Here is a 23,834-nt window from a genome sequence, read left to right on the forward strand (position 1 = left end):
CCTACTTCAGACCTATGTGCCCTCCAGAAGCTCGCGTTCTGCACGTGAACAGCACAAAATCACTTTCACAGACCTTTACCTGCTGTTCCCTGCTGGTGGAATGACCTGCCTATCTCAACCTGACTTCAAGAAACTGTTGAAGACGCATCTCTTTCGGAAACACTTGACCCATATATCTGACCCATATATCTATACTTACAATTATCTATTTAAAAAAATAATAATAACTTGCTACGTGTACTGTGCTAGACTAACTGGGATTGGTCACAGCACTTGCATATTTGCTGTTTCAAATCAAAATCAAATCAAGTTTATTTATAGAGCACCTTTTTAAAACAGCAGGTGTTCACGAAAGTGCTGTACATACAATATAAAATAAACAGTAAAACTAAAAAGAATAAAATAAAATAAATAAAAACACAATAGAAAAGCAATAAATACAATAATGAATTATAACACACACTTAAAAAGAACTCCTAACAGGTAACTCTCATACTGTGTTATATGCAGTACTATACAAATATGTTTTTAAATGTAATTTAATAATTTAAAAACATTTAAAGATTGATTGTTTGATTGTTTTTAAAGAAAGTTTGATTGCTTCTATTACTCTCCTCATTTGTAAGTCACTTTGGATTAAAGTGTCTGCTAAATGATTAAATGTAAATGTAATGTAAGACAAAATATCATATATAATATGATATAATAAAGAAATCTCATGACGACACACACAAGCAGCTTCTTCCAGGAGGTTTGTGTGTCTCTGCTCTTCAGCATATCAGTGATAAACATTAAAACATTGCACATGCCTGTGAAACAGACTGAGAATCTGGCTGAGGCAAATGCATCAGAGGAGGACAAAATAAAAGCTGTGATGTACCACTCACCAGCAGGTGAGTGTTCAGACACTGACAGGGTTTTAAGTTGATATATGAGATTTGTGAGAGATGCTCATGATTCTGACATTCATCAGTGATGCGATGAAGCTCTTCAAGCAAACACCAGACAGGAACAAACAGGATGTTTCTGGCAAAACCAACACCATCTTCTCTCAGGCATCAGAACGTGTTTGCTGGATTCTGACGGACATGTTTGTCCCACCTGAAGACAGTCAGATGTTTCTTCTGATGCTTTGACAGCAAACACTGCTTTGCGTTAAGACCTTAAACCCTATTTCTTTTTGTGTTTATCTTCTGTATGTTCATTTAAAAACTTTTTTATGATTCTTTCTCACAGTGAGTCATTTTGGCAATGGAACCAAATCTTTGTGCTTCTATACCCAAGTCCAAACCACAGCTGTCGATCCCGGTCACCCAGTACTGAAAGAAATAGTAGTTCAACTTCACAAAAGCAGTGTAATATATGAAAACTAAAAAGTCAATGATCAACAAATAATACAAATTTGTTGCTATAAAAACAATGTGACTAGCCAGAATCTATATAGTTTTTATTTATTTTTGCAATTATCAGGGAAATCACCTGTGCTAGAAAAACACCACAAGTTAGTTGATATGGTTTAAAAATGTTTATTTTACAAAATAAAATGCATATACATATAGTAACCAACTAGTATTGGAGTAGAATACTAGAGTTTTTATTTTTATTACAGTATAATAACAACACAGAAATAGGCGTGCACCTGTTCTTGCTGTCATGGCATTAAATGAAAAATGGCTTGTTCACACACATACACATTCATTTCACATTAACTGTTAAGTCTAAAATGTAAAAGAAAAACTACTTTAGAGAACCCAAAAAGCTTTTTTGCACTTTTAGTTCCATTGGTTTCTCATTTTAGACTGTGCTTAAATGACCACGGACAGCTGTGTGCTGAGGTCAAAGGTCACATGACCATATGGAGTCACACTTTAAAAGAGGGGTTTCATTTAGAGTTTGGGCATCCTGGCCGCATTCAGACGCATGCCAACGCAAGAGGAGCCAGAAGCGTAGCGCATCTCTCTCAGCATGCCGCTCCATGTCTTTTTGTCATCTTCATACCTGTGAAAGAAAGCAGGTCAATGCACGCGTCATGTATCAATAGCTGTTTACATATGAAGTATGTCCTTTCTGCGACACTAATGGCACCTGGGAATTACTAAAATACAGCATATTCAGCATTCATTCGCGCCTCCCCAACTCAAACATTGCAGACACAGCTCTTATGGGTGCTTGTGGAGACATGTCTCAACAGGTAAAAGTAGGAATACTTTTAGCTGTGTTGCTATGTGTCATTTAAGCAATTGAGTAGACTAGCACTCTTGTCTAAAGTGAACGCGAGCGTGTTGACTATGATAAACCCATCCAACAGATCTGCACCGGGCGCATTTTTTTTTTACATGCACCACAATAGTTTGAGGCTGTTTAAACTTGACATATCAATGTTAACATTATAAACTGGTACATTTGTCTTTGTGAATGGGTGCGTGATGATGTTGTACGGTATTGAAACATCCATTGTACACTGTAAAAAAATATTTTTTGGTGAAGTAAATACTACTGAAAAAAAACAATGTAATTTACATGAAAAAGTTAGTTCAGGCAAGAATTAAAAAAACGAAGTAAATTCCATATCAGTACTTAATTCAAGCGAGTAGAAATGAAAGCGTAAATATCAACTCAATAAAATTAAGTAAAAATTACTCAGCTTTTCTGATACTGGGGTTCCCATCATGCACTGGACCTTGAATAATTAATGAGGTTAATTTTTCACTGGTTTCCAGCTGTATTTACACTGTTTTATCATTGCTTTTGTTGTCAGGATTAGTAACTTGCCATTTTGTGACATTTCGAGTAAATTTTCTGCTGTGTTACCGTCATTGTGTATTGTCTACTAAGTATTGAGGTCTTTGCATTCACATGATGCTTAACATCTGACATGCTGTAGTATAAATTACTTAGATAATCTAAGTAAAGCACATACTATAAATGACTGGTATAATTCAATATTATTGTTTGAGTGAAATGTAATGCAAAGGAAATTTCAACTAAATCGATATTAATCAACCTTTTACTAGCCAAGTTAAAATTACTTATTTTCTGTGGTAAACTAGGTTAAGTAAAGTTTACTTAATTCCATATTCCAAGTAAATTTAACTTAAAGATTTCTAATTAAAGCTACTGATGAATATGTTTAGGTTTTTACTTGGCAAATCTTTGTAAATTTACTAGCATTTTCTGAGTGAAAAAAGTTGCCTAGCTTTTTTCAAGTAAAAAAAAATTTTTTCAGTGTAGCGCGTAGCATCACAATGCCCCGTTTTCTTTGACATGTTTAATCTTTGAAGGTCTAAATGCAGCGAAATTTGGCTTGCACTTCTGTTACTGAATGTCTTCAATAAAAAAATCTTACATAAGTTACCTTTAGGGTTTTACTAATATTACTTATATTTTGACATCCAGTTCTATTCCAAGGCTCTTTATTGGAACTTGACTAATTAGTTGGTTTATTTATTGATTGATTGATTGGTTGGATGACACAAAATCAGGATGACTTACTGCCAAACGTCAGTGACCTCGGAGGGTCCGATGTTTTTGTCTTCCAGCTCTACAATAGCAAAGCCGCCAATTGCGAAGAGGTTTCCTCCGGTGCTCACAAGATTCACAGAGCTGCGTTCTTGGGGGAACTCTGTGAATGTGTCCCACCTGAGAGCAAATTATATTAATTCATTTAATGCATTGTATAGATTTTTACATGCAGAAACAGTGAAGAGATGAAAAAAGATGGCTAGATGTTGACAAGAAGACAACATCTAGAATGGTAAATATTATCGTTTTGTGTGGCAAGCAAACCTGTAAAGAACATAATATCGATTTAGTTTGTTCAGGCGCACTACTCGCAGTGAGGAACAGTGCTTTATAGTCAACTAAAACTAGAACTATTCGTTAATTGAAATGAAGCTGAAATAAAATAAAATATAAATAGTCGCTGAAAAACTGAAATTCATTAAAAGTACTAACATTACTAAAACTAGAACTGAAATAAAAATAAATGAAAGCTAAATAGAAACTTATAAAAATGACAAAAACACATAACAAAATGACTAAAACTTTAACTAAAATAAATACTATAAAAGTATATAAATAATACTAAAATAACAATGGTGTGGAATCATACTTGTTTGTTCCAAAATCGTAGGTTTCAGACAGAGCTGTGAGTCCTTCTTCATTCACTCCCCCGGCTACAATGATTTTTCCTTTATGAACTACGGCACCAAACATTGCTCTGGCCGTCTTCATAGCAGCCAGTTCTCGCCATTCAGACTGCTTGTGGTTGTACACGAACATTTTATTGACAGCTTTGCTGTGAGAGAGACAAGAGAGATTTATTTACTTTCAGAAGTTTTCATCAAAAGGGATTTACAGGGCACTGATTTGTGTTAGCTTTGAACTTAAAATCAAAACTTTATAACTTTATTTCTGTCATGACAACTCTCGAGTGTTTGGCATGGTAATGGTTATAAGACAATGTTGATATGTTTGGTCTTGGCAGAATAGATCTGCTACAGATGCAAAACAGTAAGCTCATTGGCTACTGATACAGCAGGAACCAATCAGCTGTGTCCGATAGAGAATCATGTGATTGCTGGCAGATTGAGTTACTCTAAAGTTTCATGACATAACTTTGTATATACATTTGTAATACAAATGCTTGGTGTAATTGTGTAAAAATTAATTGGTGCACATTATTTGAAAGAGTAACTTTCTAGTAACTTACTCAAACTGACTTTGACTCTTTTTGATTATTTTTATACTTATACAATGTTACATAAATGTTTGTATAATTGTTATTATTATTTACTTATATCAAAATAAACTTCAGCCATTTTTTCTAAACATTATAATTCTTCAGAAGGTTCTACACAGACAGAGAAGATTTGGCGCAGTTTCTTTACTTTTTACTCACTCTAGTTCTTCAGGTGTTTAGTAATAATAATGTCTAAGCTGCTCGATGTCAATAAATGCTTTTTTTGGACTGAAGATGAAGATTTGATTTTCATGAAGATGAACGCAAAATTGATTCCTCATGATAAGAGTGCTTTAAAGGCCAATTCACACTGCATTGACAGACCAACTACAGTACGTCATTTCTCAGACATTCTAAGACTGACAAATGCAGGTTCAGCATGTTCAATCGGTGAAAACGAGAGCCGGCAGATGCCGACAGGGGTAACATACTGATCTGACAAAACCCAACGAAGCGTCTGTTGCCGTCTGTTGCCTTAAGTGTCACATTGTACAGAGGATTGTTGAGGAACTTTGATGGAGCACAGACAACTGCGAACTACACCATATGCGTGAATGAGAGCACCAGTGAACTCATTCACACACACACACACACACTTACTTGTCATCTGTCTTTCCTCCAATGCAGTACACCATTTTGTTATGTGAGACAACTGCATGGCCGTGAATATGCAGAGGAAGTTTCTTGGTCTCGCTCCATTTCATCTTTCTGCAATGAAATGAAACATTGAAGACACACGCCTGAGCCAGTAGCCCACTCATGTGTGAAGGGCAGAATCAGCAGTCGAACAGACAAAATGATGGACATATTAGATGCATTCATACTCAGAGTCATAACACATGACTGAGTCGAGGGACTCGTTGGTCTGCAGGTCTTTGCCAGCGATGGCGAACAGCAGGTGTTCACATTCACCCAGACTGAACAGGCATCGAGGGCTGGGCATTGGGGGCATTGCAGTCCACTCAGCAGCGATACTGTCCAGCTGGAGACGACAAAATAGTTTTAAAATGACAAATAAATTCCACAACACTTCGGTTCACTATGATTCAACTCATTAACATTAGATTAGATATCATGAACTAAAAATTAACAATATTTTTACATTCATAAAATAGGTTCATGCTCATTTAAAAATATAGGCTAATATTGATTACATATGCATATTATTTCAGATATTTCATGTTTACATATTATCACCCAGCTCTTAAATAAAGTTAGGGTGATGTATACTTTAGCAAATCTCAACTTCTTGATTGCTTGTTGTTACAAAATTAAAACTATATTATTGCTCAGCTCTAATTTGCTAAATGCGACTATAAGGCATGAAGAGATCAAGATATTATAAACATTAACGTCATGATTTACTATAAAGCTGCTTTGAAATAATGTGCATTGTGAAAAGTGTTATACAAAGAAATTTGACTTGACTTGATAGGTATACATACATAGGTAATTAATATTGGTTTACAACATTCATGTTCATTTATAAAACTTGAAATAATAAAAATGTATTAGTGTAGACTATAACGTAACCTAAATGCGTAAAATTATTGATCATTGTTAGCTCATGATGTCCAGTGTTAACAAACTGAACCTTATTGTAAAGTGTTACCGTAATTTGTTAAAAAAAAAAAAATGCCATAAAAGTATCTTGAAAATTTATTTAAGTTTGCAGATGCGAGTTAATTTAGTTTAAAGACTGATGAAAAGAATATTTCCATGCTGGTCCAGACTGGATAAATGCCGGTGGACCAGCATATAGACTATGGAGGTAAAGCTAGTTTAAGAAACCTAGTCTGGTTACCATCACACCAACACCCAGTTTTCAAAGTTGATTTGTACCTGGTAGAAGTAGCACTGCAGTGGAGACTCTTTGCTTTCTTCATCAACGAACAGGCCCCCGACGACAAAGAGCTGGTTCTTCTTGGTGCATAAACTCACATGGTTCTTCGGCACTTGCTCTGACATGGCAGCCAGAAAACACTCATTCTCGGCCACGTCGTACGCCACAACAGCCGTGTCATTGATCATAACGATCAGATCTCGTCCGTACATCCCCAGCCTGCGAGTATCATTCAAGTAACCAGGCAGCAGCTCCTCTTCTTCCTCTTCCCCGGCCTCTCCTTCCTTCTTCTCTTTGGGTTTCTTCTCGGGGAGTTTTCCTCCGAAGGCATCTTTGATGACTTGCAGCTTCTTCACGAGTTCAGGATCGGCCTTGATCACGTCATCGTTCTCCACCTTCTCCCGGAAGTACTTCTCCGGAAGCAAGCGGAAGCGGATGCAGTCGAAAACTTCTCCTAGACTCTTGGCACGCTTGGCCTTGTCGCTGCGCACCCACTTCATCACCGACTCGAACACAACTTCTTCTTTCTCCACATTAAGCGTGTCTCCACCAATGAGGGCCAAAAGCTCATGAGGTGCCAGCTGAAGGAACTCCTCCTCGGCAGACACGGTTTCGAAACGGTCAGCGATGTAATCGCGAGCCGCTATGGCGAGTCTGGGAACGCTGAGGACAAGGCCGAGCCGGAAGACGGCTAGACAATTGGACAGCGAAAGCTTCTGCTGAAGATAGTTCACACACACTGTAAACACTGAGGGAATCTGAAAACGGTTCGCCACTGCAAAAATCTCCTGAACGTTGTCGTCCGTCAAGTCGATCTCAGCCGAATACAGATACTGGATGATCATGTCCATGATGTTGGGATCGACGTCATCCAGAACCACTTCTTTGCCGCTGTCCTTCTCCTTGCCGTCCTCGGAGAAGAAGAGCTCTCTGAAGTAGGGGCTGCAGGCGGCCATGATCAGGCGATGGCAGGGAAAGCTGCGGTCGCCGATTTTTAAAGTGCAGTCCACAAACTTGTTCTCATTCAGAAGTTCCTTCAGTCCATCCTGCAACAAGGTGCTCTGGAACAGCCGCAGCTCCTCCTTTATGGCTTTGGGATCCATGTTGTTGTGTTTCAAGATGGGAAATGAAGGGCTAGAGAAGAAAGAAGTGGAGAAAGTGGCTGCAGGTCTGCTCGCCACACCGTCCGGGCTGGAAAAGGACAGAGAGCTGAAAAGATTCCCAGGGTGAAGGGGTTGTTATTTAATCCTGCCATTCTAAATATAACCCTCCCGCTCTTGTCCACCCCCACTGCCTCTGTCATCCCTCAATCCTGGTTGTGAAGAAGGGGATCCCAATGTGATGGCCAGCCAAGACGCCAGCTGTCACAGGACGAGCCACACGTCTGCAAGTTTTACCAATCCAATTCTATTCTTCTAGACTTTGTCTACAAGATTCTGTGCAAGAGTCTTTGAGTTCAATTACTCACATAAATGAAGGGTTCGCTTGCAGAGTTTAGAGACAGCTGCGACTACAACAGGTGATGAGACATTTTCAGCTGCCTCAACCACTCGGTGCCTCGAGTCCCCCCAACTTTATTATACATGCGTCAGATCCTGGGAGGAGATGAAATGCTGAGTGTAGTTAGTCACACTTGAAAGAAAGAAAAGTGCAAAACTTGTACCTTGTACAGCTCAAAGGGACATCTTTGTACCTTATTTACCCCTACAAGTTTTATAGTAGTAACATAAAGGTACATATTACTACTCTAAGGTACTAATATGCACATTTTAGGGGTAGATAAGCTACAAAGTTATACTGCCCCGGTGACAAGTTGTTGTACCCCTAAAGGTACAAAGATGAATACTTCCTAGTTAAACAATAATTGGAGTCAATACAAAGACATCTCAAACTGATCATTTGAACTTCATTGGAATATGAGTGCCTTTCAAAAGGATGTGTGAACTTGACAATCACAAATACACTGGACTCCATGTTTTTCCAAACCTAGAAAATGGGCAGATCTCAGGGCTCAGGGGAGAGCGGCAGTCAGACTAGAGACACTATTACTAAAATTAAAACAGACAGAAAGGTGTTGGGGGAAGGAGTCATGTGTAATTTAAGTCAAAGCATAAGGGACAGATGTGTGAGACTGTTAAAGCATGAGGAGATATTAATAACAGAGATAAATTACTAATATACCAGCTTGATGTCATATTTTAAGACAGATAGACTTTAGCCGTGGTAAGTTTTTTTTGGATGCTGCATTCTTAGAATTTTGGGATTGATTATCTTGGTGCCCAACTATATTTAACCAAATCCAGGAATTTCATGCATATACATTTGTGGAAAGATTATAAAATGGAGAAAGAGGTGTTATAATGTTTATAATGGTGTAGTATGGGCACCAGTAGCAAGAAGCTAACTGGACTATGCTAAGACGCCAACCCTTTGCTCCAAATTAATTAGTCACATGAACAAAAATGGCAGGTCATGTACTTCCAAGAATGCATCCCATGCAACTGCCACTGAGATGAATGTGAATGCTAACGGATCAAGTATTACCGTCATCTTTGGACATCACAATATCACAATATGGTTTCTTTCCAGAAGATGGCAGTCTAACCTCAAGAGAACCACACGTTACCTCATTATAAATCTATTATAATAAAAACCAGAGTTCAGTAAAACGGAGCACAAATCCTCCTTGAGCGGAACATAAAATACAGCGTCATTTAGTGAACATGGGATTACAGAACTTTTGAATTTGTTGACAGTGTAACAGCCAAGCCATTAATCCACATACAAATATTTTATTACAAAAAGTACATACAGTACGAGATAAAAATTACAAACTTTCACTGATACTGAAAACATTAGTTCTCAAAATCAAGAACACATTTCATTTATTACATAAATGCCAATTCAATTAATGTTGTTTAACTATAACAGTGTACGATATTACAATATTGATTATTCACAGTTCTCGATTAGCTACTGTTGCATAACAATGTCCCATAATAAATGTCCTTTCCTACAACATTTTTATGCTTTGTGTTTTTCAGTGCAGGTCCGTCGGATAAGTGAGGAATTACAGAAAAAGGAAAATGTATCCACAATTGATATCAGCCTCCTAAATGCAAAGAAAATAGTGTGACTAAATAGCAGGAACTGGTGTCCATTTTCATTTGCTGTAATATTTACTTATCAGGAGTGTGTTTTACCTGCTCTCACGACCACACACGTCCTCTTGCACTCTTCTTCTGTGTCAAAGCGGTTCCGGTTCCCATCACAGCCTCCATACCAGAACTGTGCGCAGGCGTTGGCCTGCCGGTCGTAGTACCATCGGATGTTATAGTCCCGACAAGGGCCCTGATCCAGGAGCAGCTCACAACGGGGGTCCAGAGACACAAACTCTGAACATAGATGTAAAAACAATGTTTAGCAAGATTACATTTCAGTTCCTGTCTGGTGGGCAATGTCTGAGAATATGTCACTTGGTCACTTGCTTTTGTTATTGGGCGAATTCCAGATAATGTTTATGTGCCCAAAATGAAAGTGAACACATGAATCCCTTCACAAAGCTGGTGTTTTTTCTATATGCATGTGTTTTCTTTAGTTGCAGCATGATAAGCTCTCTCTCTGCCACCATAAATGTGACTAAATGCATGGTCCAAAGAAGAGATGGCACATTTTTTAGGTTTTATTTCCGATTGGATTTCGCCCATTAATGTAAGTAGGCAAGTAAGTAATGAATGAGTAACTACAAAATCAGGAATTTGCCGCCTTGTGAAAAGTGACTCTTTGTATTTTTATGCACACCAAATTTCAAATGTTTGGGATCTGTAATATTTCTGTGTGTGTGTGTGTGTGTGTAAACCGTGAAACATTTTTTCAGGATTCTTTGATGAATAGAAGTTCAAAAGAACAGCATTGATTTGAAATAGAAATATTTTGAAACATTATATATGTCTCTACTGTTACTTTTGAGCAATTTAATGCATCCTAGCTGAATAAAATTATTAATTGAAAAAATTAATAAATACATACATACATACATACACATATATATATATATAAAATGTTTACTGACTCCAAATTTATGTGTATTTTTTATTGTATTAGTGAGTGTGTCATGTGTTTACCTTTAGGTAACGGTGGTCGTGGCGCTGGTATATACAGCACTGAGGATGATGATGAGTTCACAGTTGTGGATGATGATGATGTCCCTGATGAAGGTCTGCTATTTGTGGATGTCCCAGTGAATGTTGGAGTATCTCCTCTACCGCTGCTCTGCTCTGAAGTGTTTATGTCTGGTGTCTCAGTTACACGCTCAGCCTCCTAAGGGAACATTACACGCACACGCACACACACACACACACACACACACACACACACAAAACACTCAAAACAAAATTAAATTAGAGTACAAATATAAAAATCCATTCATTCTCTTCAGTGCACTAACCTTATTAATGTCTGGACCAAATGTTACAGCAAACGTTTCTCCCTTCCCGCGCTCTTGAGTAACAGTGTTCATCCCAGATTGTGAACCCTTGTTCTCTCTGTCGCCTTCATTTATGTTGGTGCCAGAATTATACCTGCCGTTCCCATTGATGCGGTTCCCATTAATTCCATATCCGTTTTCAAAACCATTAATGCGACTGAAGATAAGTGCTCCGTTCTCATCCTCGCAGAGCTGATTGACTAGTTTGGACTCCAGAGCTGTATGAGGGACAATTAAAAAGAGGAGAAAAATGGGAAATATTATATATTTACTTTAAAATAATTTTCAGTCAGTACATTTCACAAATGATTACAAAAATGGCAAGTAACACATTGAATTAAACATGAAATGTTAAAGTATAAAGAAAGAAATAATATTTTCTTGTAAAACATACTCCAAAAATCTGTTATATTTACAACTTTGAAAAATTATATATATATATATATATATATATAACCATACGGTGTTGAAAATAGTATGCTAAAGGTGTCAGAATAGTACACCTATATTTTTTCCCCATGTCAACAACCCTGTGTGTTAACAGTGTAAACATTTTTTATAAAAGAATCTTCCGCAGCAGTTTTTAAATGTATGTGTTTAAATCTAAAAAATTATAATAATGATATATCATGTACTGGTAATGAAACAAAACTATGAATGATTCTAGCATATTTCTGCACCGCATGATCTCTCTATTAAGTGAAGTGCAGTTATTATCCTAATACTAAAGTTTATTTAAGTATGTGTGTAAAATGTATTAAGTTGTTAGCAGTGCAATCAAATCATAATTAAAAATAAAAAGAGATGTGGAAAAAATAATTCTGTGGGAAAAAGCATCATGCACATATTGTCGGCAGACTGCACACATCCATACGTTCAGTATTCAAAGGTATGTACCTTCCCATCACCAGAAGTACTTTCATACAGTAGAAGTATGTGAACTGGCATTCAGCCTCAAGCTTGCTGTATCTATTACCTGGCAAGGTGTTGAAGTCGTCTATGTCGTACATGTGCTCAGAGTCAGGGTCCGACGCAATGAGATTAAGCTCCTGGAGAAACTCTTCCTGTGTCGGATCACTACTGTTAACAATCCCCAGAGCGTACATCTCAATGTTGGCTGCATGCGCCTCCCTAACAGCGATCTCCAGCTTCACAGGCTCACGTTTGTCTGTTTGCCCGTCAGTGATGACAATGGCAACCTTCCTCACACCCGTCCTCGCGCTGTAAAACGCTTCGTGAGTTGCTTTGCGGATGGCAGAGCCGGTGTACGTGCCCTCACCTATGTAGGGAACCCTGTGTATGGCTTCTTTAACATCTTGTTTGGTCATGTAGCGAGCGAGGTTGAACTCAAGCTGGACCTCAAGACTGTAACAAACGAGGCCAACTCGAGTGGCATTACGTCCCACAGTGAGTCTGTCCACTAGTGCGGCCACAAAGTCCTTTATGATCTCAAAGTTTTCAGGCCCAACGCTCTCAGAGCTGTCAATCACAAACACCAGCTCCATAGGACGCTCTTTACATTTGACTCCACAGCCTGAAAGACAGTACAGTATATTTCATGAACTTAAAACCAGTGAGACTGGCCTAAAATTATGCTATATTATCTACCATTTAAAAGTTTGGGGTCAGTAAAACTTTTTAAAGAAATTAATAATTTTATTGAGTAATGCATTAACTTGATCAAATGTGACAGTAAAGACATTTATAATGTAAATTTAGATTTCAAATAAATGCTGTTTTTTTTTAACTTTCTATATATTAAAGAATCCTGAAAAAGATTAATTATCACAGTTTCAACAACAATATGAACAAAAACTGTTTTCAACATTGATAATAATAATAAATGTTTCTTGAGCATCAAATCATCATATTAGAATGATTTCTGAAGGATTATGTGACACTTAGTTTAGTTGAAAAACTTAAACTAAAGGAAAATTAGACATTTTGGAAATAAACTGAAATAAGTTTAAGCTGAAGCACTACAATTATTAAATGCTAATAAATAAAAACTAAAACTAAATTAAAACTGAAATAAAAATAAATCAAACCTAATAGCAATATTTTTTTTTTTTTAAATACAATGACAAAAGCACATTTGTATATACAGAAAACAAAATGAACAAGAAAACTAAAAATATAAAACTAAAAGCTAATTCAAAATACTAATAAAACAATAATAAAACAATAATAACTCTGATTCAAACAGAAACATTGTAATAATGTTTCACAATACACTGTATTTTTCATCAATAAATGCAGCCTTGGTGAGCAGAAGAATCTTTTATCAAAATCATCAAAAAAAAATCTTACCGACCCCAAACTTTTGAACGAAGCATATTACATTGTATATTAAGTGTAATGTGGGATGCAACATACCACAAATCTCCCTGATCAATCTGATGATGTCGTCCCTCTAAAAACAAACATCATTTGAATGAGTGAAATATGCACAGTGTGTTTTGAATATTGTAGTATGATGTGAAAGACGTACCGTTAGCCCAGAGTCTCCTTTGATTCCTGGCCTACCCTGAAAAAGTAAGTTAATTAATGATTCAATAATTAATTCATTAAATAATTAATGACACTACTGAGATTATTTTTTATAAACATAATTCTGCCTATCTTTTACTCAGCCTAAATAATAAATTATGACTATATGGCTTGGTTCCACAACTTATTTTGCAGTCTACTGTTTAGGCTGCATCCTAAATGAAACAGAAACTCGTACGTGCAGTATTATGACCGATTATAAATGCTCTGTTAACGCTGAGGTTAGTTTACTAACTGTTTGTCCAGGAATGCCAGAATCTCCCATGTCACCTTTAACTCCCTTCATCCCTCTCTCGCCCTGACCTCCACGATTCCCCTGAGAAACACAAATGGACCTTACATTACAATATTTGAATATTCAATCATGTAACACAGATTATATAACAAAACCTGAGACCTTTGACCCCGGAATTCCTTCTCCAGGAGGTCCCCTTGGCCCGGATACACCCTGCGACCCCTGATCTCCCTGTAATAGAGTATATAAGATGTGCGCTTAGGTTTAGATATAGATATGTGTTCAAATCTTTATGATGTGTGTATGCCAGTGCCTCACTTTTGGACCCTGTATGCCTTGTCCAGGTGTCCCAGCTGGCCCAGGAGGTCCTGGTCTTCCCATGTTGCCCTGAGAGAGATTATTCAGCATAAATCAAAAGTTAAAACTCATTCATGCAGAGATAAAAGCAGAACTCGGACATCTGGAATGACGTTTATGTCACTGGATTACATTATCTGGATTTGTTGGACATATGTATAAGATTTGAGGCAGGTGCATGTGTGTTTCTGGCTGTGACTATACGATCATGGATACAGTACTATGATAAATGTGGTGTTAAGATGATGTGGTAATCGATGAAACCTTTGAGGAATGGGATGTATTCCAAAGAAAGTGTGCTCTGGCATATACAGTGTCTCCAAAAAGGTATTTAGATACTTAAAAAATGTCTGAATATTATTGCATTAGATAAAACAAAGAAAGGGTCATTTATTTTAAAGAAATTGTGCAATTTTTTTTACTTATTACAACTTATCTCTATTAAATATGAGAAAAGCACCATCTACATTTGTTTGCAGATGGCACTTTAATATTTCGTACTATAAAATATAAATTATATACCAATATTATATATTGGTGGTTGATAATATTTTTAATAAGTGTCTTCTGATCACCAAGGCTGAATTTATTTGATCAAAAATACAGTAAAAACAGCATTTAAAAATAAAAACTATTATTGCAATTTAAAAGAAGTGTTTTCTACTATGTGAACATATATATATATCATATATATCAGCATCATTATTCCAGTCTTCAGTGTCACATGATCCTTCAGAAATCATTCTAATATGATAATTTGCTGCTCAAAAAACATTTCTTATTATTATCAATGTTGAAAACAGTTGTGCTGCTTTATATTAATATTATTTCAGGATTTTCAGTTTTTTAATGTCTTTACTTTCACTTTTGTTGAAATTTATTGTGTCCTTGATTAATAAAGCCATTTATTTCTTTAAAAAAAAAAAAAAAATCTTACTGACCCAAACTTTTTAATGGTAGTGTAAATATTAGAATTTATATTTTATATTTTCACATTTTAAATAAATTTTACTTATTTAATTATAATGCCTGCATCTTACCCATCCCATTTTGAAATCTTATGGCACAATGGGAGAATATCTAATGCAATAATTTGTAAATCAAGACTAAGAAGGGCTGAGAGAGATTGACAAGGGCTAACTCAACACATCATCACTATCGGACTGTGTTTGATGACGTACGGGTGGTCCTTGCAGTCCTTCCCCTGGAGGTCCAGGTTGGCCTGGTAAACCTCTGAAGCCAACATCACCCTGAGACACAGTCATGATAAAATATCTGTGTTTACACACTATATGTTCATAATATTTTCACTTTAGGGTGAAACATAAGAACCATCCTACCTTTGGTCCTGGTATTCCGATGCCCTCTTGACCAGGTTCTCCTGGAAGACCAGGGACACCAGGAGGCCCCTGAAAAGGAAGCCAACAAACAAATGACACACACAACAACAACAAAATATAGCCTCATGCTGAAAAATGAAGATTCCTATGATGCCATGAACATGAAAGGGATTTCAATAGGATTTTGTGGATGTTTAACGTACTGAGGGACCAGGATAGCCGTCGCCTTTAGGGCCGCTTTGACCAAGAGGACCAGGGTCACCACGATCACCCTGAGAAACAAAGCATGAGCTATCCAATGAACTTTGATCAAGAACTGACATCATTAAAGGATTAGTTCACCTCAAAATGAAAATTTCATGATAATTTACTCACCCCAATGCCATCCAAGATGTCCATGTCTTTCTTTCTTCAGTGGAAAATAAATGAAGTTTTTTGAGGAAAACATTTCAGGATTTTTCTCCACACAATGGACTTCAATGGCAACCAGAATGTTGAAGTTCAAATCAATGCCGTTTCAAAGGGCTCTGCACGATCCCAGCTGAGGAACAGGGTCTTATCTAGCGAAACGATCGGCCATTTTCTAAAAAAAATAAAAATGTATATACTTTTTAACCACAATTGTTCATTTTGTGCTGGTTTGCGCCACGCATTGCGTAATCACGTTGGAAAGGTCATGCGTCATGCTATCTATCTAAGTTATTTGTCTGTGTACTCCTGTTCAAAAAGGTAGGGAAGGGTGAAAAATTCCATCTCATTTTCTCTTCCAACTTCAAAATCATCCGACATCTTTGTTTTACCTTTATTATTATTATTTTCTTCTTTTTTTCGTGACCTTTCCAACGTGATGACGTAATATGTGGCGCATCGCAGACCAGCACGAGACGAACAATTGTGGTTAAAAAGTATATACATTTTTATTTTATTTAGAAAATGACCGATCGTTTCGCTAGATAAGACCCCATTCCTCAGCTGGGATCGTGCAGAGCCCTTTGAAACGGCATTGATTTGAACTTCAACATTCTGGTTGCCATTGAAGTCCATTGTGTGGAGAAAAATCCTGAAATGTTTTCCTCAAAATACTTAATTTATTTTCCACTGAAGAAAGAAAGACATGAACATCTTGGATGGCATTGGGGTGAGTAAATTATCAGGAAATTTTCATTTTGAGGTGAACTAATCCTTTAATAACAGAGTCAAATATTTATTTTACAACTTTAAAAATAAATAAGAATTAAAAGTACCTTTGGTCCAGGAAGTCCATATCCTGTCTCTCCTACTAAACCAGGTGGACCCGATGGGCCCGGGTCACCCTACAATGAGACATTATTATGTTATTTTAAAGTCTCCTACAACAGGTTTACATGCATCCAAGGTCAAAAACACTTTAATTTTCTCATAATATGCATTGCACATCACATAATTTCTCAAAGAGTCTAAAAACTGTTTGTTCGATGAGTAAGTCTCTCTAAACCCCTCCTTTATGAGAGTCTGCTCTGCTCTGATTGGTTAGACAGCCCAATCTGTTATGATGGTCGACCGCTTACAGCGCATGTTGGAAACAAAATGCATATCACCATATCTGAATTTCAGCTCCGGAGGCTTCCTCAGAGCTTGATACACAGTGATATGAACAGTAACAATGCCGCTGGTTTTTCCATATCAATTATCCTTTTGAAGTTCATGCAAAGTGGATTCGCAGCTGAAAACATCGTCTTCTCGACATGTCGACACTAACTCTTAGAGTCTCAGCTACAACTAAAGTGTTTGAGGATCAAAGTAGACATTATTTGCGGGCAGCCAATGAAGACCTAGTATGAGTAAATTGGCCGTACGGTTATCTATAAGCTAGTGAGCTCTAAAACTATCACAAAATTTGCATTTAGAAGATATAAGTGTTCAAAACTTACAGTCTCTCACTTCTGCCAATATGGATCAACTATTTTGATGACATCACTCTGATCAGATTTTCTGTCCAATCAAATGCTCTCTAGAATCTGAAGCTCCGCCCCCTACACTACAAATAGACGCTGAGGCTAAAATCGGTCACTTGTTCACAAAATTACTATTTTGAATGGAACATAATGCACTATATAGGGCACATATGCACTATTTAATGGCACATAAATGCGCTATATATATATATATATATATATATATATATTGTGTGGTCCAAAAGTCTGAAAGTAACTTTAAATTTAAGTTTTCTTTGTTTTATAGTGCAAATACCAAAAAACTTAAATAGAAAAGCTTTTACTTTTGTTCCTGGTATTGCACGTCCCGGTAGTCCAGGTAAACCCAGTCGCCCAGGGGTACCAGGCTCTCCCTACAAAGACATTAATTAAAAACAGAATGAAAATTATTTTAGTTATTTTTACCCTCAAACTCATTTTGTATGATATAATAAACCAAAAGACAAAATCTTCCAGATTCACTGATCTCCCTCACCTTTGACCCTGAGGGTCCAGCTATTCCTGATGGCCCTGCTAACCCACGGATTCCCCGCTGACCCTGATCACCCTGCACAACATCACATTAACAAAACACTACATCAATAAGCATCAAGTTGGCGTTCACAGTAAAACACCATATTGAAACAAGAACACGCAACAATTTTCATTTCATGGGTTTTTTAACCCTGTAAAGCCTAACATATTAAATAAAAGTCCATATTAAACAGTTCGTTGAACCTTTAGACAAAAAAAGTGTATGTGCATGTGTGCTTTTTGTTGAGTGTCATATTTGATACATCAAACCTTTATGGCTCATATAGCATGTGACCAAAAAGTAAGATAAAATTATGATTATGATTTTTATAACAGTTTAGCAGACTACTTACATAAAATGCATATAAATATCAGATTTCATTCTATTTTCCCAATAATATGTCTCGGTAAAATTATATTTAAATGCTTAGTTTTATGATCAAAGCTCTGTAGTTGTATTTGTGGAGGGCAAATCATATAATGCAATGCAATAATAAACAAATAAAAGTTCATTAAAAGCCTGATTGATCATATTTGATAATCAAATTTTACCATGATGTTTCTAAACATAATGTATAGATAATCAAGTAAACCAAAGTCCAGTCCAGTAAGCTTTCATCTTGAAACATTACTAACAATATAAAAGATTTCACAGCAACAATCATACGACAGAAGGCATGTAGTAGATTGTGTGCAACAGGTTTTACAGCAAAGTTTTGATCATCCTGATAATTTAGAGGCCTTAGAAATGTGATACAGTAGGCTTTATAGGGTTAAGATTTTAGAAAGGTAAACGTGAGAAAAGTGAAAGAGATACTTTTTCACCCTGGATGCCCACTCCTGCTGCCCCTTCAGGGCCCCTCGACCCAGAGGCTCCTGGTTCTCCCTGAAATACACACAGAGATACAACAATGAGTGTCTTCTTCTGATGTGTTGATGCTGAGCAAGTGTCTCAGTGACTAAGGTGAGACTGGTACCTTCTGTCCTGGAGCTCCATCTTCCCCAGGTAATCCTGGTAATCCTGAAAACCCTGGAGCTCCAGGTTCCCCCTACACATGTATAGAGACAATACTTGAAAATCAGGATCATTAGGAGTTGAGCATACACATATATACACTGTAAAAGCCAACTACATTCTTTAATGTGCATATAAAAAACAAATGTTTTCATGTTGATTTAATAGTAAAGTGAAGAAGACTTACTTTAGCTCCCGGTTCTCCTGCTCCTCTCTCTCCTGGTGCACCACTCTCACCTGGTAAACCTTGGTCACCCTTCAAGAGCACATTTGCAAACATACAGACATTTCCATATGTTATCAAATAACGTTTATCCAGGACCTAATACTATTTGGCAATTGTGTTTATAGCATGTTGGGAAACTCTTGCCTTTGATCCCGGGTAGCCCTCGCCCGACGGCCCTCTGCTTCCCGGGGGTCCACGTGGTCCTTCCACACCCTAAAACAATCAGCATGTGAAAAATGATCAATGCATTCTTGGCTATGGATATACAAAACGTTTTTATGCCATCATGCACAGATCATAAGTTTGTCAGCACCTTCTGTCCTTGGATCCCTTCTCCAGGAAGCCCAACTGGGCCTTGAAGCCCAGGAGGACCAATATCACCCTGAAGGGAATAAACACAAATATAATGCATAAGCAAATTTGTCAGCTCATGTACAATCTAGTTATTAAAATGATTTGGAATGTGTAGTAGATACAACATTGATATTATTCATATGTCTGGGCCACAGGCTGAGAAGTGACTGAACTGCATGCTGTGACATGTTCCTCCAAACATCCACAGAGAGGGGCTCAATGATGCAAATTGTGCAAATAAGAAGATATTACTGTATATATATTGTGGCGATGGCATAAAATGTCTATTGTTAGAGATTTTGCTACATCGTGTATATCGTGGTATATAAATACAGTATATGAGTAGCACAGCACTATTGACACTTTAGTGATGAAACGCATGAATGAGACAAAAAAATTATTAAGCGCAATTAGTTGTGAAAAGGAATTGACTGATAAAGTGCGCGAATGGAAAGATGCCACTCTCAGAAAGCGATCACATATTTGGGACGTGCCCAATGTTAAAAGAGTTATTAAGTGCAATATGCTGTGAAAAATAACTCAGTTCGTTCAGTTCTCTTTTACGCAATTATTTCAAAATGCACATTATGTGGAGTATTCATGTAAACACAGCCTATTATCTCTCAAGTGAAAGTAACCGGATGATTTCTAACTGCATGTTAAATACATCTATTGTACCTGAAAAACTTAATTTGTTTAATTCTTATTTTTGTTATATTGTATTTGTCCTATTGTTTGTAAATTGCTTCTTTGTTATTTTTAATAACAAAAATAAAATAAAATAAAAATAACTATATTGTGATATATATCGTTATCGTGAAATAAAATTTCTCATATCATGAAATAAGATTTTGGTTATATCGCCCACCCCTACAAATACATTACACAAACTTTTTATAGCTAAGAACATTTCAAATGTGGATGAATACTGAGAAAGGAATCCGCATCAGTGTTTTCTGAAGAAAACAAAACTTCTAGCATACAGCAGCTTTAGGTTACAGTAAACCCATGCATGAGATATGAGCTTGAGAGAGAAAGCGATTTAAGGAATAGTTCACCTAAAAATAAAAATTATGCCATCGACGTGTCATTGAAAGCCCATCTATATGTTTTACCTTGTCTCCTTTAATGCCAGGACCTGCTGGTCCTCTGGGTCCTTTCGGGCCCTCCAGACCCCTCTCACCCTGTGAAAGACAAATGTTTAAACCATCTAATAACTATTATTTCTGAAATATACTAGCAATTTCTGAGTTTAAATTATCTCAGTGTATCAGTATATGGTATCTGAGTAGTTGCCAGGGAGTTGTTACGTGGTTGCTAAGATGTTGTGGTTGTTAATAATGGTTGCCTTAAACACCACTAGTTAAAATCACTCATTCTGCCCTGTGCCAACACACTTCAACTGGAGCGATAACAATGCCAAAGTCATGGGTTCGATTCCAAGGTAACACTCACTAAATGCACTTTGAGTCGCTTTGTAGAAAAGCATCTGTCAAATGCATAAATAAACAGTATTTGACACACCCTGCATTTTTCACATGCAGAGTCAAACGACAGCAGGATTGATTATGTTCCATTATTTAATTAAAAAAACAGATGAAAGAATGCAGGATCACTCAGGAATATAAACTGAAGCCAAAGGACACAAAGTTCAGACATTTCAAAGGTTCTCTGATATAAAACACGCACACAAGACACGGCTTGCATTAAAAATAAACATTAAACCTCCTAAAAGAGTAAAACTATATGCAAAATAAGATACACCGGTGTTTTGCCAGATGAGAAGTTTATCATCTTTTTACTACTTTAATTCATTATACTCTAATTCATTTTATCATGTATCATTTATCTCATTTATTTCCTTTTATAACTGTTTTAATTTCCCTTGCTTTTATTTTGTGCTCATTTTCTATGCAAAGCACTTTGAATTGCCATAGTGTGATATTTTAATTTCTATGTAAAGCATTTTGAATAACTGTTTTAATTTTCCTTGCTTTTATTTTGTGATTATTTTTATTCCTTTCCATGTAAAGCACTTTGAATTGCCATAGTGTATGAAATGTGCTATATAAATAAACTTGCCTTGCCTTGCCTTGCCTAAAAGCCTTGATATGACTCATGCACACTGAATCGGAAAAAATTATAAAAACACTTAAAACTGCGTGCAGTGATGTGTGTACCTTTGGCCCCGGTAAACCCTCTCCTGTAGGGCCCTTCTCTCCAGGCAAACCCTGCGGCCCCTGTGGCCCCTGTAGAGGTGAACATGATAGTAGAGTTTTATACTGTGTTCGGTGTCGATTGCGCCCCCTAGTGTGAGCATTAACAAATTGCACATCTTTACCGGTAGACCCGGCTCGCCGAGCCCAGGAGGCCCGGGAGGACCCATTCTGCCTTGGAACCCCACATCACCCTACAGATTGAGGAAACACACGTTATGATCACATTGGGTTCCAGATATCATAGGTTTTTATATATAATTCAGGCCAACCTTTGGTCCAGGAAGCCCAGTGCCAGTCTCGCCCTGTATTCCTGGTGGTCCAGGAAAGCCTCTCTCCCCCTGAAGAAGCAGAACCATTCAGAACAATGACAACAGATCCAATATAAGTGTAATCTGCGAACGCAATGCTCTCCACTTATCTCAGCCATCACTGTAAACCCTAACGCTCAAAATAATTGATTGGTTTGAGTAGGACAAACTTAAATTAAACTTAATTAGTTCAGTCAAATTAACTTTTTTAGTATTTAGCACTTTCTTTTTCTTTCAAGTTCACAGAACTGATATATTTTAAGTACACTGAACTGTTTCATTGTTTTGAGTTTTATTCAATTATTTCTTTTAATTTAGATGATCTTAAGTTTAACTGAAATGACTGGGATGTCTATTTCACAGCATGCTTTGCCGATGGCACTCGAAATGGAGAGTAAATGCTAAAGTTAAGTGTAATATATATATTTTTTTGTGCAAGATTAATGTTAAGTGGGAGATTTAGTAGTGATTAATGTTTTGTTATGCTAATTTAGAAGAATTCTGTTAATGTTGGTTTTAGGATAGTGACCATCATGGTGACAAGTGGTGCATGCTTGATTTGAGAGCAAATAAAACCTTCAAATTGCTGCACTAATACAGCAAGTGCTACTGTATAACATACTATTGTAAACATGTTAACAAATTAGTATGTTAGTAAACTAGCTTGTTAAAGCTTTTACTAATAAAAGTGTTCACATTGAGATTACATGAAAGTTATACGTTAAATGTATGAATTAGAGTACTCAAACATTTCAAGTTAAGAACAATTCAAATGTATAAGTACAAAATAAAAATCGGCAAGTTCTGCTTACTTAAACTTTGAATTTCTTAACTTAAAACATTTGAGGCAACTGATTGCCTTACATTTTTTGAGTTTTGCCAACTTATTTGGGTTTACAGTGATGCAGTGATTACAGTGATTTCATTTGTCTCTTTATTCTATTGCGTTTATTTGTGCTATCGCTTGCAGTTTGTTTATTTATTTTATTACTGACTGTTTTACGTGTCTTTTTTTGTTGTTGTAAATTTAGATCAACGATTCAAATAAATCCTCCCTGTTCTATGTGTAAGCTATTGCAGCCAAATTACCCAAATTATTAAAAAACTTATGAGATAATGACAAATTATCTGTATGGCGGCATACTGCATATGGCAGTTTTCCCTGTGGTATCGAATCATAGTTCCAGTATCATGACAACACTAGTTTAGAGTTAATTACTACTCATTTTATGCTGGTAAGGGTTTCTGCAGGGTTTTCTTTTTCTTTTAGACCTGCACAAACAAAATTATTACCGTATGTCTATACAGAACAACCCGATACAATCTCAAAATAAATGTATATCAGATTCTTTTATATAATTAAACCGGCTGAGGCAGACATTTAACTGCAAACCAGTGTAACTGCAACTGCACTATATGTTTTACTCAATATATACTTAGTCAAAATTTAACCAAAATTTATTCAGACACCTTCAACATTTCTCACATTATCACAATTTATTCGCTATTGTTTAGAAAATGGTAATAAAATATGACAAGGACTCAGAGTTACCAAATTAATTTATATTTCACCTTCTGTTAGACTATCTCACAGATGAATTATGTTGAATATCTGTCAGCTGTTACATTTAACTACATAATTATATAATACCAATTTAGGTCAACCAGTTATCA

The 23,834-nt window shown here is 36.6% G+C and overlaps 2 protein-coding genes across 2 annotated transcripts in view; both read right to left on the reverse strand.

Moving 5' to 3' along the window:
- Positions 1-1,508: 1,508 nt before the first annotated feature.
- klhl41b (kelch-like family member 41b) lies at positions 1,509-8,165 on the reverse strand. Its single transcript, XM_084128833.1, has 6 exons — positions 6,584-8,165; positions 5,566-5,723; positions 5,342-5,449; positions 4,112-4,297; positions 3,493-3,639; positions 1,509-1,998 (listed from the first exon to the last, which is right to left on the reverse strand). The coding sequence occupies exons 1-6, from the start codon at positions 7,685-7,687 to the stop codon at positions 1,887-1,889; spliced, it is 1,815 nt and encodes a 604-aa protein (XP_083984959.1). The 5' UTR covers positions 7,688-8,165; the 3' UTR covers positions 1,509-1,886.
- Positions 8,166-9,358: 1,193 nt separating this feature from the next.
- col28a2b (collagen, type XXVIII, alpha 2b) overlaps positions 9,359-23,834 on the reverse strand; it is a 29,640-nt gene continuing 15,164 nt past the window's right edge. The window contains exons 12-36 of the mRNA XM_084128830.1: positions 22,122-22,190; positions 21,975-22,043; positions 21,814-21,882; positions 20,749-20,817; positions 19,593-19,661; positions 19,424-19,492; positions 19,241-19,309; positions 19,016-19,087; positions 18,856-18,924; positions 18,001-18,072; positions 17,810-17,878; positions 16,797-16,865; positions 15,756-15,824; positions 15,553-15,621; positions 15,394-15,462; positions 14,174-14,242; positions 14,018-14,086; positions 13,856-13,936; positions 13,562-13,597; positions 13,447-13,483; positions 12,047-12,604; positions 11,032-11,288; positions 10,709-10,904; positions 9,788-9,979; positions 9,359-9,696 (exon numbers count right to left, since the gene is read on the reverse strand). Coding sequence (XP_083984956.1) covers positions 9,689-9,696; positions 9,788-9,979; positions 10,709-10,904; positions 11,032-11,288; positions 12,047-12,604; positions 13,447-13,483; positions 13,562-13,597; positions 13,856-13,936; positions 14,018-14,086; positions 14,174-14,242; positions 15,394-15,462; positions 15,553-15,621; positions 15,756-15,824; positions 16,797-16,865; positions 17,810-17,878; positions 18,001-18,072; positions 18,856-18,924; positions 19,016-19,087; positions 19,241-19,309; positions 19,424-19,492; positions 19,593-19,661; positions 20,749-20,817; positions 21,814-21,882; positions 21,975-22,043; positions 22,122-22,190 — 2,544 coding nt within the window. The 3' untranslated portion in view covers positions 9,359-9,688. The remainder of the gene's footprint in view (positions 9,697-9,787; positions 9,980-10,708; positions 10,905-11,031; positions 11,289-12,046; positions 12,605-13,446; positions 13,484-13,561; positions 13,598-13,855; positions 13,937-14,017; positions 14,087-14,173; positions 14,243-15,393; positions 15,463-15,552; positions 15,622-15,755; positions 15,825-16,796; positions 16,866-17,809; positions 17,879-18,000; positions 18,073-18,855; positions 18,925-19,015; positions 19,088-19,240; positions 19,310-19,423; positions 19,493-19,592; positions 19,662-20,748; positions 20,818-21,813; positions 21,883-21,974; positions 22,044-22,121; positions 22,191-23,834) is intronic.

The sequence above is a fragment of the Abramis brama genome (genome assembly GCF_963993115.1).
Source record: "Abramis brama genome assembly, chromosome: 11".
Taxonomy (NCBI): Eukaryota; Metazoa; Chordata; class Actinopteri; order Cypriniformes; family Leuciscidae; genus Abramis; species Abramis brama.

Excerpts from the sequence above, each read along its gene's own strand:
- klhl41b (XM_084128833.1), bottom strand. The coding sequence starts at position 7,687 with ATGGATCCCAAAGCCATAAAGGAGGAGCTGCGGCTGTTCCAGAGCACC. Across the intron at positions 5,724-6,583 it reads TGCAGTGCTACTTCTACCAG|CTGGACAGTATCGCTGCTGA; the intron begins GTACAAATCAAC and ends TGTCGTCTCCAG. Across the intron at positions 4,298-5,341 it reads GGAGGAAAGACAGATGACAA|CAAAGCTGTCAATAAAATGT; the intron begins GTAAGTGTGTGT and ends TCTCTCTCACAG.